Raw genomic sequence first — 16,732 nt, 5'->3', positions numbered from 1 at the left:
TTCTGGAAATTTTCAGAAAGTGAGAAAAGGGAAACTCAGAAATACGTTTGTTTAAATGGTTAAAAAAAAAAAAAAATCAAAAAAGCTTTTCCACATGAGTTGTGACAAAGATGGTAAAATTAGCAGTCATTTTGGTTTTCCAGGAGCCAGAAACAGCAACATACTTTTTCAATGAAAGCATTATTTTAGTCTTCCAGGAACAGTATTAGATATCAGTAAATTGAGACTTAGTTACACTAATAAAAGGTTTCTATGATGTAAGTAGGTTCTTGATATCTCAATGCAAGTGGGTCAAATACGCAAAATTCTGAATGGTGTTTCCAGTTAGCAAGCTAGTCAATTGTTTTATGTAAGTTAGACACTCGGCAGAAGTGTTACTTAAACAGAGCCAGCCAAGGCTACTTCTGTTAACATTAATTCCCAATCCCATGCTATCCCTTTTATTATGACACAAATAGTTCTGCCAACATTTGGTGAACCAGACCACGGAATTAAATTAGATTAAATGTAACAGAACAAAACAACAAAAATTTCATGAAAGCAGTTTCATGAAGAATTCACTTGACAGCTGTAAGAAACTGCTAGGCTAGCTTAAAAAGAAAGGCAGCATGAGAGAAGGTACAAGAATACAAATGTGACTGAAGACTGCTTAAGCTGTCATTAACCCACAGAAATGTGTTACTATGCCTTTAGAAGGAACAAGAACAAAAACAGAAAACTGACTTCCACCTAGACTGTCACTTCTCTCTTCTTTCCTCCTCCTCAAAAGCTCTGAACGCATGAACTTTAAATGGTATTGAGAGAAATCAATGAAGAATTCTGAGAGAAGAAGGAGCAACACTAACTCCACTGTCAGCATCATTACAGTCCGATTTGATAGAACAGGCTTCAATTAATAATTTATATGGATTCCAGAACTGTGAAGTCTCCCCGTTATATTTATTATCCTGAATGATTGCTAATAGATTTATGATTTTTCAAACCCATTACCTATAATACTATAGCAAGCTTAATTATGTTCAAAACACTTAACAAAATCATGGATAAATCTGTTAGAACTTATACTCAACTCTGAGGCATTTTAATCTTATGCCAGAATTTTGAAATACGATGCAGTTGCAATCAACCACTAAAGCCTTGTTTACATTCCAGAAACTTCAACTGATGCAATTAGCCCAATCCAGTTGCTTAATGTAATAAATAACAGAGGCTAGCCATGGTTGTGTAAATCCTGCTGAACTCCTACTACATTACAATTTCACACAAGTACAAAAAGACACTGTTACTTGTTTCTTCATTGTAGGACTTTGGAAGATAAAGAAACACTTCCCAATAACTTGCAATATAAGAGATGTAGGCTGTTTATAAGCTAGAGCCTGACTGTAGGGGGACTTGCTGCCCCAAGGCACTCCTGAAGACCCCCTGCTGATTAGTAACAAGGGCTCTGTACTAGAGATAAAACCCTTGGGCTGTACTACTATTCACTGGAGGATTCTCAAATTACGTTTCACATTGGAGTGAGAATCTCACCTCTGTGTGATTAAATACTTAGTATCACTGCACAGAAAGTTGATACACAACGTACTATTATGAAACTGTTACAAAATAGATAATGAATTCTGGAAATTCTATTTTATTAGTAATTTTGCATTTATATTCAAAATATCCAAACTTTTTACCACTGAGAGAAGCCCCTAAGACCAATGCCTTCAACACAAACCTGCAGCAATGCAAAAGCTGTAAAAGTCAGAATTCTCACCATTAAGCAATAGTGTCTCAGTATTTGATTTTATGACAAGCTAAGACCATCTAATGACTAGCTGTCACTGATGGGGGCAAGTCTGCTCCTAGCAATGACATCTGTCCAACTCCCTACTAAGCTGGCTCAGGGAGATAAGCAGGTAGAAAACTACTTCTATACCCAAGTCCTTAACTGACTCAGAGAGGGCTGGCTAAGAGCCAGCATAGGTGCAGAAGAAACATAAGGGATGTATGACTGATGACGGGAAGAAGAGAGTCAAAGAGCTCCCTTTGACTAGTCACTAGACAGGCAATGGTTACAGTACTAGCTGAAACATATGAAACCTACATGGAAGTCCATCCACCACCATAGCTAACAACTGTTGGCAGGTAACTAAGATAAACTATCAGAAAACAAACCCAAGAATTTAAAAAAAAAAAAAAAAATTCTTCCAGGTTAATAGGATGAAAAAGCCCAGTGGAGAGTTCACTGCTGTCCAAAGCGAACAAGTGCAAGTGAAGACAGAACTGCACCAAACAATTAAGTTGGTTATGCTGCTCTGGAACCACAACCTGGAAATACTCAGAAAATTCTCCAGAAAGCCTTGCAAGCCCCATCTTGAAATATTTAATAAACAAGGTTAAAAAGTAGGCCATAGGGCTGGAACAGAAATATAACAAGATGTTTCTGTTAGACATGTTAATGTATCATATGCAGAGGACAAAATATTATAATAATCTAATCCATGGCCTTTTGCTAAACAGCAATCCTCTGCTGACTCCTTTTTGTGTTTTTGGACCCCTTTTATTCTCTTTAAGCTGTCATTTCCCATTTCCAGTTCTCAGATGCCTTATGCCTTCTTGTTCTGATCAAGAGAGTAGTGTATTTTAAAACCTTGTCTTTAGTAAAGCTGCATATGCACAGTTTATAAGCAGATCTAAATTATAACTGCTATAGTAGCTCTCCTCCTCTTCCCTTCCCCACCTCACCAGATGTCTGTCCCCACAACTTTTTGCAGACAGGCACTTGTATGTAATAGTAGGGTTAATCAGTTCATGATTCAGGCAAAAACTAATACTACAAAGAATGATCAATTTTCAGCTAGATCAGCTGCTTGATATAGCTTACTATGCAACAGCATAAGCATCAGCGCCAGCCTAAGGAGAAGGGTACAAAAATGCAGCTGAAGATAAGCATAGAGGGCTGGATAGCTCTGACCACAGCTATGGACTCACTCTTACATATCACATTATAAAGCTTAAGTAAGAAGTGTCAGCTATGGCTTTAAGCTCTAGTTTCATTATAGCCTAACCCTATCTAAATGCTGGCTAACAAAGCTCTATACTTCCTGCACCCAACTGGTATATTCCTGCCCTCTTTCTTACACCAGTTCTGGCAGTCTACCAAGTCATTTCAGCACACTAAGCTAGTAGAAAACTATTCATGTTTTACAGTTCAGTTAGTTTCCTGCCAGCTTAGGTATGGAAGGAAGTGGATAAAACTGCTGCATTGAACAGTTTGACCAGCTTAGGCTGCTTAGAAACCACCACTTTACTTAAACCGATTCAAGGGCTATGTTAACATGCATGTTACAGATTAAACAATGCATGTTTAAGGTTAGCTTATACTGAACTGGAATTGATTTATACCAAAACAAGAATGTTCATGAAGAGGTCTGCATCAGGCTAATTGGTTTTAAAGCAATGTAATTTATTTTCCTACAACTTTCTTCAGGCATGGCCTCACATGAGTGGTACAAACTGTAGCAGAACGAGTTAGGTTACAAACTTGCAGCACATCAGCTTCTCCAGGACAAGCGCAAAGGTATACAATACCACTGACTGATCTCCCACACAGGCTTCTCAAACCATCAAAAAACCCAAACAAACCAAGAAGAGCTGTATGCTTCCTTTAAGGGTTTGTCTATATAGGGTCAATTTCCTCACCTACATCCTTTCTAAAACACACAAAGCAAAATTCTGAACATGATTAATATTACAAGAGGAAACATTGTTACCACTATCCCATCAATTTAGAACCCTGCTGCACTTTTTCTGCCTTATGCAAAGTATAACAACAGTTTTAAAATTCTGCTTTGTGACTTTTCTGTTGCAGACACACTGCACTGAACTAACAGACAAACTTGCTTAATCCAAATAACAGAAGTACAGAAAGATGAATTTTAGCAGGCCTATAATATGGCCAGCTCTTGTACTAAGCAGATGACATTTATGACCCTTTTACTTTCTACGCAAAACTACATATTCAACTACTATAAAGTTCTACCACTAATTCATAGATTAGATTGGGACTACAACAAAGCAAGATGGCTTATGGGCAAGTCTCAGGATTTCCTTACAACCCACATCAGTTTTTCACTGAAAAAAATATATACGTGTAAGGGCTTGGCATGGGTCATTTTTATTCTTGCCCTTAAAATGGTGCTGGCATGGGTTTCATCAACATGCCAAATTTAACAAACCAATTAAAGCAAATCAGTACGTAGTTAAATAAATATAAAATCCATTATTATTATTCAATTAATTCAACCCCTGTTAAGTTTTATCTTTACTATGGTCATTCAGTTCACTCTCACTGGTGTTCAAAACACTACGAGTCCTACTGTGTACAGACCAGTGACTTCCACACAATGATAGATCGGGCCAATCTAAACCAGCACTGGGTTGATCCTGTCTTTGTCTTCCAAACCACTCTCCTTTCAATCACTACCAGAGCTTGCCTATGAGCTGATTCAGGGAGTTGTATCAACAGTAAACTCACTCAGTATAAAAACATGAGTCTTTTTCTGCAAGGTTATAGTTCCCTCTGAATTGACCAATTTGAACTGATCAGAGCCCACAAAGCAAGGGGACCTGCAAGATCACGTGCCTAAGAAGGTTGGGAGATGAAAGACTGACCCTTTCAGTAACGATGAGGTACTAAATCAGCTCACTGTTCTGGGAAACTTCATCTTAACCCTACCAAAAAAAAAGTACACAGTTTCCTGTGGGCTTAATTCATTGAAACAGTACACCTTGAGGTCAGACCAGCACTAGAACTAATGTAAGGGAATTGCAACTTTTTGTATGGACCATACACCTCTTTCTGAGCTGAGTAAAGCAACAGCACTAAAATGCAGACATCTACATAAATAGGTATCAGACTCATAAATGACATTGATTATGTCTTAGTGTCATAAGTAATATGTCACTTGACGCATGTGAAATTCTTCTTAGTACTAACATGTGGGCCAAAGTTTTTCTAAGGAGAAATGAAGGTGAGATTTCATGGACAGCCAAATGCATCTAATAACCCCCTTTGACTCTTATATCGAGTTCTCATACTCACCAAACTCTTTCACAAACAAACTGGTCACTACAACAGCAGAAAAATGTTTCCGTTTTTAAGTTGGTTAGAAAGCTCAAGCAGCTGGGATCTGACAAGCACCACAAAGGAAGTAACCAGTGGGAGTACAAAGCTGGGAGCTTACCCCATTCAGCAGCAATCATTAAAGCAATAAAAAATATTTTACTTTCTGCTGGCTTAGAAAACTTAAATACAGAGAAAAGTAAACATCAAAAGCAGTCCAGTGATGGAGACTGACTGACATGCAAGACCAGAAGCAGAGAAGTGAGAAAAGGACAGGGAGAAGGAACAAAAGGAGCAAATGAATCTCTTCTGAGCTGTCAGATCATATGTACTACCTCATCTAATCATACCATGAAAACTGAAACAAGAAATTTACTGTCCATTAGCACAAATAAGACCTAAATGCAATTTTATAACCATGTTATCTACCCAAGCTACCTCATTAAAAAACGAAGGAATGCAGATGATCTGTGCCACGCTTTCAAGACAATTACATCTGCACAGAGTTAACTAGACTTATGACCCCTGTAGTAGAAATGTGAAGAATAAGTGGGTATGTGCCAGAATTTAAAAAGGATGGTAGTAACCATTGCTGCCATTTTACAGAAATGGCTTTCAAGTAAACTGAGCTGCAAAGTCAGCTGCAGTACAAAAGGAGATGGACAGGCAGCTGGCAGTCAATTACAATGAACTGGAGTAAACAATTACGTGCAAGTATTCTGACTGAAGGGCATTTCTGTCCCCACACTCCAAATGACAGTGGGAATATTTACACTGATATAGATGGTTACATATTTGGCTTTCTTTATACTGAGAGTTAACATCATTTGCCTGTAGCGACTCATTCATAGGGAAAACTCCAGAAACCAGGACAGAAATTCTCAGTCACCTGCAATTCCACCACCAAGTTTAATTTATGTCAGGGTAATAGGATGGATATGTAAAGGTCCATGAAATACATACCGGTCAGGGAACCAATTTTTGCGGAAACAGAAATGTTACTATGCTTATTCTTAGGAAAATTAGGATTCATTACTGTAGGAAATACTACATTATTATTATTATTACTACTACTACTATTTTCTCCTACATTGCAAATCTAAAAGTACTTTAAAGGAACCCATGATAAGTGAGATGATACATGAGGCTGATGTTTTTTCATCATTTAACCTAAGTTAGTTACTCATAAACCAGAAATAACAATGGAGTGTATGGGGGAGGGAGGTTCGACATATAATGAAAACCAAGCAAAAATTAAAACACTTTCTAACATACAATAGTCATTGTAAAAAATACAATGACTCTTGAGTCTTCACTCAAGAGCAGCTTCATGGTAGATTACACAGTTTCACTATTGTGGTTTACAAATATTCGTATGTTGTAGAACATAGATGAAATATTCCTTCTTACCTTTGGATCGAGTGGAGATATCCATCCCCTCCACCACCTCCTGCTCTGCCTTTATTTCCTCTTCAGCCAAGCTGCAGGATTCAAAAAGACGAATTAGAATAGTTATAGATTGTATTATTCCCATGTCTGACTTCATGTACAGAAGTTCAACATAACACTGTCAAATACAACCATATTAAAATTTCTGATGAAATGAGAGGTTTACTGTTTGCCAGAGTATACATTGACCAAAACATGTAGAGAAACAATCCAGGTACACATGTATGCTGCATGTTACCAATTACAAAGGCAACATTTTTATACTAATGACGGTCTTGTAACATGTACTGAAGATTATGTTACTGTACATATAAATTGTATGTGACAGACAAACAGGAATTCTGTTCCTTGTAGCTCCTAATCGAAGGCCTCTATAAACTGTGTGGACAGATGCCTGCTACCATTTAAACACTCACCAGCATCAGTGAACAGATTAGCTGAAGTAACAGATTTAGCAACACAGAACAGCTTGCAAAATTAGAAGCTAACATGCAATTTTAAAAACCATTAAATAAATAATTTCAAGGATTTTGAAAGTAGACTATATCACAGAAAACTGAATATTTATAATGTATTGGCAATGCAATTCCACCAATTACTAACTATAATAAAGAGTAAACGGAACAGAGTTGTTACCATCATTCAACCATTCAATCTTACTTAGACAGTTTTAATTCACTCCAGGCAGGATTAAATGATTAAGTAGATGACAAACTATATCCCACTTGCTGATATTCTACTTTTCTGTCATGATGCCATTCAAGAAAATAACTCAATGAACGTGGCTAGTTAAGTCTAGTGAAGTCAGTTTGGTGAAGGAAGGTGGAAGGGAGAGGAAAAAAAAACTAGAATGAATATTGGAGATATTTTGGAGATCTGACTATCGTAGATGAAAGATAAAAGAAAACATACAATGTTGAAGCAAATCTAAATTCAAAATGATAGACAAATCATGTTATGGAGCCTGAAGCAGGTATCAGAGTCATCCATTAATATCACCAGAGCGTAACAGCCAAGCGGGATGTAGATCTTTTCCTCTGTAGTGACAACTTTCTGTCTAGTCTGTTAATGTAAGTTGTTGCTGATACCAGTTTACATTGATATGGCAGACTGTGAACTACTGCTGCTAGAGAGTGGACTGAGATTCCATTCAGCCATCCCAGCTCGAGGGGCAGCTATTTCTACCACTGAGGCCAAGAGGACAGCTAGAAACCTTTGCTTTAGCCACTGTGGTTAAATCTGCCTGAGATAGCTACTCAGCGCTCAGAAACAATACTGAGGACTTGGCTACATTTATACCAGAGAAACTCTTCAGCCTGACAAACAGTTTATATTAGCAGGAGTTTTGCTACTGGTATAAGTTAAAACAGCTTCCTAAACAAAGTAAAACTTCCCAGCAGAAGGACTTTTTAGTCTGGTATTTGTCAAAACTACTTTTAATCAACTATCAGCTACTGGCGGATTGGGTTGCAATTCCTTTCACACTTCTAAACGGGACAGTTATGTCAGCAAAAATTTTAAAAACAAATTAGCCAAGCTCAATGTATGGAAGACCCAAAGCTGAGAAGATCCATGAACTCCAGAAATCATTATTCTTTACTTGTCATTTGTATACAGCAATAATTTACAAATCAAGCTCTTTAAAGTCATAAAACACTGAAAAGTTCTCTTCTACCAGCATCCAATCTCCCAGCTTGTGGACTATGCTGTTAATTTTAGTAGCAAGAAAAGGCACCCATGTGACCAGAATTATGGTAAATGTGTAGCACAGTTGACCGTAGCACAATGCTCCTCAGATTTATTTTGCATGGGCAGATTAAATGCATAACATAGTTGACCGTACTACAATGCTCACCGATTTACTATGCATGGGCAGATCAATTATACTGCACATTTGTTACACCCTTTCCCAGAAGGCCTCCAGCAAAGAGGAGCTGGCAGCGTGTTGCAGACACCAAAACATTTCATGCACCACTTGCGTCTGCCCATTCTCTTTTCTAAGCAATGGGAAGGGATGGGTTCACGGAATGGGTTCATTACTCTCTTCCCATGTTGCATTGGTTTTTTCTTTCCCTCTCCCCTTATAAAATCCTATTTCAATATCACCAAACTGTAACAAAAGCCATATTTTTAAAACACCTTGTATATATGATTAATAATGCACACAGGTAAATATGTAATAATACACACTAATTCTGTCAAGAATGAAGTAATTTGGCAGTACACATTACCTGGTTTTAAAATATAGATTCAGTTTCAGCCACAGATAGGACATACAAGTCTTTACGAGACTCAGGTCCAAATCTTAAGATCATTTTACACAGGTTGCTACTAAAAGGAATGGTTTCCCCAATCCCTAACCTCATGTTCCAGAAATCATGTTCCGTTTAGCCGGATCAGTTCTGTTGTTCTTGCTGTACAGCTGGATGTGCAGAAGAGGAAATGGGAGTGTACTACATGTGGGGAAGGGGGGGAAAGAGTAATGTCCTTTTAGCAGTGGCTCACATTTAAGTTACATTAAAGCAATCACAACATTCCAGACTCATCCAAATCTATCAGGTGCCATTTTGTTCAAATCACAACATCAGGGGAACATGATACAACAAGAAAGATACAGTAGTTGCTACAAGCCAGTATTAAAAGACACAGAGCCGAGAAATGGGTATGACAGATCAGTACAGCAACACAGTAGCAGGAATTGTCCTACATCCCTGACCAAAGTAGCAGGGGAAGTTACAGAGCTGACTGAAGATGCTCTGCACCCCTGGGCCCAAACCTAGCACTGCGGGGGTGTTACAGCATATGAGGTTTCTTCAGCTTTGTATCTGTCTCTCCCCATCTAATGAGTTTAATTTAGGAAATTCAGCCAGTTTCCTCCATCACCTTTTTGAGTGTTCTTTCAATAGATCTATAGAGACAAGAAAAACATTCTTCATAAGCAGTTCCAAGGTGAACAAAGTATCTTGACTTGACACACTGATACATCACATAAAAGATGCCTGAAGACATTTATCCCAAAGATTTGAAGCATAAATGAACAGCCAAAAATGCATTCACCAGACACAAAGGTTCTTCATTTTTCTTAGCAATGGAGGTGCATATATCCTATACACACATATGCACACCGTGCATCACCCACAACTAAAACAAAATTCAGCAATTATCTACTATACTATGAAAACTGAGCCTTAGAGGAACAGATTGCATCTCCATATTCTCTACTATAATTAATCTCGCTCTATCTTTTAAGGGCACAAACCTTTAAGTATGTAAAAAAATCACTGAGATTGTTCTGAAAAAAATCAGAATGTTGGGGGGGAACAGTTAAATAAGCATATTAGACATAGCTATAAAAGACTTAAAATTCACAGCTCTTCGGAAGCATCTCCCATTGTTTTATTTGCTGTAATGTATTATGACTTGCACAACATGACATTGTTTGAATGGTGGCAGTGATGATTGTAGTGGTAATCTTTAAGACTCAAGTTTGTAAATACATGCTAACAATTCACAGCAAGGTTACAGTAACTTTTCTAAAGCTGACACATCTTTTCACCTTTGCACCTTCCATCAATATAAGCAATATTCTGAAAATGCTTTATAAAGCACAAACTTCCAAACACAGCAATTTCATTAGCAAAAGATTTCAAATTAAATAATTCAAGAAAAACAGGTCCTTAATGACAGGTACCTTACTATTACCCACAACAAAATAAAAAGAAAATTAAAACCAGGAGCAAAATAATTATAAACAAGCATCTAGTTCTATGGAAACAGTAACTGCATGATCAAGTAGACTATTCTAGAGAGTTTTATTTTGAGAATTCATCTTTGCAGGGCTTAGAGATGTTATTTCAGATAGCATGCATTACTATCATGCATGTGTACTATGAATGTGATGCTCTGAGGCTGCAGATCAGAAATGATACTGGTGTATACTCAATTAAGTACCTAGATTAATATAATAAATACCTTATGTCATTCTGAAAGCTAGTCTTATTTCCTCATTAAGATGAATGAACAGAGAGGAACATATTTTAAGAACACAATTGAAATTTAAGCTTTGCCGGTTTCACTGTCAATTGACTAGAATACCAATTAATCATTTAAAACTTCCCTACTCGTATTGACAAATCTTACAAAAAAAAAAAGAAGAAATTGTTTTCTAAAATGTTAAACTAATTTGTTTCACACAAATTATTTTAACGTGTCTGAATGAGAGGAGAAGGGGTGGAGGTTATTCCTTTGGGGATAGTTGGGTACAGAAAGAAAAAAAAAAAAAGGATTGCAAACATACAAGATTTATTGACATGTAGGTAAAAATGCAAAAAGAACTTAGCTGCCTAATTTTTAAATATGTTCTCTATTAAACTGAAGAGAGGGTGGGGTTTTTTATATGAAATTCAGTTTTTCAAATTTCAGACCAGTAAATAAAATACTGACTTTTCTGTTCAGGAAAATCATTCCTGTACTAGTAGTAGTACTCACCTGAAAAAATGTACATATACAAAAATATTTAAAGCTGCTCTAACCTATATTAACTACAAAGAGCAATTAAAAGTTGCAGATGAACTACTGCACCTTGACATTTAACCAAGAAAAACTGACAGATATGGAAAACCACTCGAAACAGCTAATGCTCACGTACACAATCTAGATCTACATTAGGGAATAAACACATTAATTTAAAATCAAGAACTATATATTTATGGAATTTATTTTTCCTTTTAATTAATAGAAAACAAAATAAAAAAACCCTGATTTAAGACTATAAGCACTAAAACTGAATTTCATCCTTAAGATAATTCCTGCCTCTCCTATATCACATTTGTGAGTAGCAATTCTAAAGAATGATTTCAAAAAACTGCATTCAATAAAAATTTTTTAAAAATATTTGCATGCCATTGCTGAATAAATAGCAGCTTTGTATAAGCACTCACCTATAACAGTCTCTTACTCATCGGTAGCTATGCTATTTATGCAGGATTCTTAAAATGGCGTCTGACAGCACTGCACTGCCTCATTCCTGTACTGTAGCTAAAATGGTAGCAGTTTATTCAATAACAGTATCTCTTGTTTAAACAGCAGTGCTATATTCGAAGCAAGCATCTAAATATCAGAAACGGTAAAGTATGACAAAAGGACACCTGACATCTAAATGTTTAACTAAAAAGGCATAAGATGGGGAGTTTTGTGAAGTCACAGGTTACTAAGGAAATCACTCAATTTTAGATTCACTCTCCAGTTTGAGCACCTCATATTTTATTTTTCTTTTTGCAGAATTCCCTGCAAAATGCTCAATTTGTATTAAGCAATTAACATACACAAAATGCTTGTTCAGATATCTACATACAGCAATCTTTAAGCTAGTTACCTCTGATAACAAGCAAAGTAAATATATATATATACATATATATATTTAATTTAAAGAACATTTAGGTTCTTTTTAAAACCTTATTCTTATTCAGTGTGCATTCAAAACAGCTCCACAAAAGAGAAAATTGGGGAGGGAGGGAGATCCTTGGTGTCATACCGTCTTCTTTAAGACTATAAACTATAGAGCTGAGGCCCAAGCAAGACAATCAGAATAGCTATAGATTTCAAATGCTAAAAACATAATTTGAGAACAATCATGTTTGAAAGTAAAGGTTTATACTAGCTAAATTAAGGATGTTAACATCCTGCTACAGCATGGTTTTAATCTCACAGATGCTATGACAACTGGCAATAAAGGGTTAACATAAGAATGACAGACAACTTCTATCAAATAAATAAAACTCCATTCCTATGTAGCTATTTCTAAATTAGACTTTAACCCATGTTAAGACATGTTTATTAATAAATATATTTAAAATACTTTCTAAATACAATTTAAAGGGCCAAGCTTGATGGCCTACTACAACAGTTATCAGTCTCTGGTTTGCAGACCCCTCTCAAAGCCAGTGTACTACTACTAAGGGGTTTGCAGACAATAACTAAGTAAAAAGCTTAAATTCACTATAATGGGATTCATGTGCCCATGGGGAAAATATTAGGGATCCACAAATAACAAAATTTGAAAACTGCTGTCTACTACATTCTATATGGGCAAAGGTTATGTTCAACTTCCAAGATATTTAGGAGATTCACATTAATACCCTGAATTCCAGACAGAGAAGAGGAGACCTTTTACTGAGATTTATCACCCTTTAACCAATTATGCTGGAGAGGCACCATTACTATGGAAAACTGACCATGACCTATCACTTTTCTGCTGCTGGATCCACATGGCCAATACACTTGAAAACAAAGCAAAAAGGGGGGGTGGGGAAAAAACCAAAACAACCAAACCCAAACAAGCAAAAGTGGTATCACAAAATGGAAGACAGCTCAGGAAGACAAGCCAATCGAAGTTTGTGGACACTGATATAAAGGGCTAAATTTGTAATGTAATCTACTTATTTATGATTTTTGAGCATTAAGTTCCTTTTATTACATGCTTCTTTAGTAGCAATGTAGGTTTTCCCCTACATTTCAATACTCCTGCCTGATGTGGGGGGGGGGGGAAATGTCACATTTGGAGCGGTTTACACTCTGCATTTTTTTCATTCTCGGTATGTTAAGTAGTGTCATTTGTTTAAAGAAATCACTCAGTTTTTCCCTAGCACTATTTAGCTTCCAACTAAAACAGTTTGCCTGCAAAGAATGAAAGAGGCATGCAGCTTTTAAAAAGCTACTGTTTTCATCATAATTTATAATCCAGATCACTTCTTTGTTTTTCCCCCACTGCATTCTTTGTCCAGCTAATTACAAAAGTAACTGGATGTTGGCACTAAATAATAATGGCTAATCATATTCATCCTGGGCAATTCAAATTACTCTTTAGCAGCCAGAAAACTTAAAGTGCAATTATACGATTAACTGCTAGTTACATTAGAATAATGGCCATTTGCTACAAGCTGAATAAACCTCAGCTACATTGCTTCATACATGTCATGTCTAATTGTGATATTAACAAGATCCAGTCCTGTAAAATCTTGGGTAGAAAGAATACGTGCTTTTTCCCTGTGTCTATCACTGAAACAAAACCCCACATTCCATCTGTCCTGAACAGTAGAAAAAACGGCACAGAGTGCTTCTTATTATGCAATCTATGAAAGTGAGTGATAACATCATACCTTGACAAAGCACCAAAAATATATGAAATTCTTCAGCTTGGCTGAATTTGCTTTACTTAGATGGAACAAAGATGGTAGAAATTTCCAGAAGGCCTTTCTCAGTCTTGCCACTGCAATTGTCAATCTTTAACCTACCCTCTGCTTCTATTGGCTCAAGTACTCCATGGAGCAGCGCGATTGGGCTGATCTGTAAAACAACACTGCTGTCTCTACCTTGCCTCAGACATCTTGCTGCAATGCAGACATTTATTTTTTGTGAACTATAAAAGAATTATATTTGAGTGATTAAAAATACTGAACTTTAACAGACTCACGATGCTATGTTTCATTACATGCACAAGGGCAGCTTATACAAATATGCTTCACTGTCAGCAGTGTGTCTGGAGGTGCAGATTTGAAACAGATCCTACTTTAACAAAACCTGTGGGAGCCATTTTAATACAAGCTTTCTGATTGCAGATCACTTACTCCTGCTTCCTCACATTAAACAAATATTATGTTGTGGACTATTTAAGACTGAAAGTAAACTGCTAATGTGTATAAACTACTGCTAGGAAAATTATGTCCAAATGGAATTTCTGTTTTTAGCAACTGAAGAACAAAAACCAGAATAACTTCTTAGCTGTGTTAGCACTTCTATGTATGCTGAAAAATGCATTAAAATTGCATACAAAAATGCTATCACATGAAACTCAGTGGTACAACCTAGCAGTGTTTCAGGTTGCAAACTGAAGCAGACATTCTTATAATCTAATCCTTGGCTGGGGTGGGGGGTAGGGGGGATGAGGGGGGAAGCTGTTAAGCAAAGTGAGATATTCAAAGTAAGATACTCATACTGGCAAACAAGTAACCAGAGGTAAATTGCTACCTTACAGAATGTTATCAAATACATGGCAACCTTCTATAAAAGTTAGCATGTAACTGTGCCTCGGTGCAGTCATTTGCAAAGCTAGCTTAGCTCTAAGTTCTTTCCTAAAATCATGAATGTGTGTGGACTGTTAAAACAAGTGCAAAAATTATATTAAAAGCACAAAAGAGCATCCTGCCTCTGCTTTTGTAACAATACTGGTGATCACTGGAAAACAGCTTGTTAAAATAAGCATGCAAGTGCTACAATAAAAATCTTAATAAAGGGCACAAAATGTTCTAAATTAGTTATAAATCAAGCATGTTTGTCTGCGATTATACTTTGTATAGTATCAGAAACATATGCTCATTAAGCATTATTTACTTTACTTCATAAGGTCACTTCATTGCTGAGTACTAGCACTTTCATCACACCTCAAATGCCTAAGGAACAACGAAAATGCGCTTTGCCCTACAAACGTGGTAATTCAAGATCTATGAACAAACAGCAAGTAGAACATTTTTCACCGGCCTGAGGTAAACAGGAAGTATAAGCTTCAAACTTTAGAGGCAAATTATCAAAAAAATAGTGCATTCAAATTGGAACAGTTTACATGTATAAGTCCCTTAAAATGGACGCTAAGCAAATCTGATTTTTTATATGACTAACCACTAACATTACTACATCTACTGGACTAACTGACCCAGAAAAAACAAAATGTTTGGAAAACTATTAAAAATGTTGAGAGAGTAGCATGCTGCTTACTTACCAACTGCTCAAGCACCCATCTCATTTTTCCAGTTAAGAAGATACAACAGGCTGGCAGATTTGGGAATTGATCAAAAAGGAATTTCTTGAAATAATTACGTAGCATTAAACCAAAAGTTTAAAAAAAAAAAAAAAAGGGAAAAAAACCAAGAACGAACAACATGTACTACTGTCATGAACCACACATGATTTTATATCCTCTGGACTCCACAACACAGAACTGTGGCTGATACAGTGAAAAGCAAAAAGGCACAGATAAAAGGTACATTAGTTTATTTAACTATGTAAAACAAGAAAGCTAACAGTTCAAAAACATTTTCCATAAAGAATCAGCTTTGTAAACAGATGTACTGCTGCATTTTATTGAGCAGCAACCCATTTTCCAAAATCTGCAGCATAAAATCTCCCTTTTAAAGGAACAAAATATTAACCATACATTGTCCCTCAGAAAGAGAAACACGTTGTATTAATTACTCCTGCAAGAAAAAAGGTTCAATAATCATTTTAAGTTAAGATAAGCTGCATAAAAAAACATGATGCAACAGCACACCACCACCTAGGCCCAATATCTACAATCTGCCATTAGCACTTTTTGCTGATGCCTAGGTTTTTAAAAATCCCATATTTTCTCAGAGATAACTTATCTTAGCTGTTCCATTCACTGTTTAGAAAGGTAAACTTGCCTGTTCTTCTGTCTGCCATTATCCCTGCTTGACTCCCTGTAGGGCAGTTAAATGCATCTGCTCCCTAGCTTCCATTTTCTCTTCAGCAGGCATGTGACACAACAGACAATAGTGCTGGCAAACTGCTCAGAGAGAGAAAGCTTCTTTGGAATACCAGGATCTTGATAAACTCTAAAAACACCATCCTCCTGTGAAGAAGTAGGTATGCCAAGGTTTTGCCAGTCTGCAAAATAAAGCTGTGGCTAATGGCTACTAACCATGTGACCCAAGAAAGCAAATTTAAACAGTTCCAACTTAATAAAGTGCTGTGGTGTGAGTTTTGCACAACAAATCACAGAGAATCACACTCTCAACCCACAACTCATAGGTCTTAGAGAAAAAAAAATGTAAAAAGTAAGGCTTACCTCTGTGGATGCATTGTTAACACAGTGTTATGTCAATACTTATAAAACATGGAGGACAGGCTCTCAGTACTCAGGCAGAAAGGGCTTGGCACTTCAGCTTGATGATCTGTCTTCCTAATAAAAGCTAATCCCGGATTGGCTACTTTGGTAAATCTGAATGTAAAGCTTCAGGGGATTGGCTGAAACACTTCCTGAGCGATTATCTTTGTGCAGCTCTGGCAAGCAGGAGCCATCCTGTGCATAGAGAAGACAGGCTAAACTAGGCCCGTTTCAGCAAAAGAAACTTGAAAAGAAACCCCAAATGTGCACTCCCC

The 16,732-nt window shown here is 36.7% G+C and overlaps 1 protein-coding gene across 9 annotated transcripts in view; it reads right to left on the bottom strand.

The window, feature by feature from the left end:
- The window catches only part of ZMYND8 (zinc finger MYND-type containing 8), a 60,906-nt gene extending 44,378 nt beyond the window's left edge, over positions 1–16,528 (bottom strand). For 4 of the 9 annotated variants that reach the window (XR_012676253.1, XR_012676254.1, XM_075166411.1 and 1 more), the window contains exons 1-2: positions 16,419–16,527; positions 6,521–6,591 (exon numbers count right to left, since the gene is read on the bottom strand). Coding sequence is in view for 7 of the 9 variants with exons in the window: in XM_075166411.1 (XP_075022512.1) it covers positions 6,521–6,591; positions 16,419–16,432 (85 nt within the window). In the remaining 2 variants the exon portion in view is untranslated. Of the gene's footprint in view, positions 1–6,520; positions 6,592–15,332; positions 15,977–16,014; positions 16,203–16,418 lie in introns of those variants that run through there. The other 5 variants (XM_075166408.1, XM_075166410.1, XM_075166412.1 and 2 more) reach the window with 4 other exon arrangements.
- Positions 16,529–16,732: the final 204 nt, after the last annotated feature.

The sequence above is a fragment of the Calonectris borealis genome, chromosome 17 (assembly GCF_964195595.1).
Source record: "Calonectris borealis chromosome 17, bCalBor7.hap1.2, whole genome shotgun sequence".
Taxonomy (NCBI): domain Eukaryota; kingdom Metazoa; phylum Chordata; class Aves; order Procellariiformes; family Procellariidae; genus Calonectris; species Calonectris borealis.
This window is presented reverse-complemented; position numbering and strand designations above follow the sequence as displayed.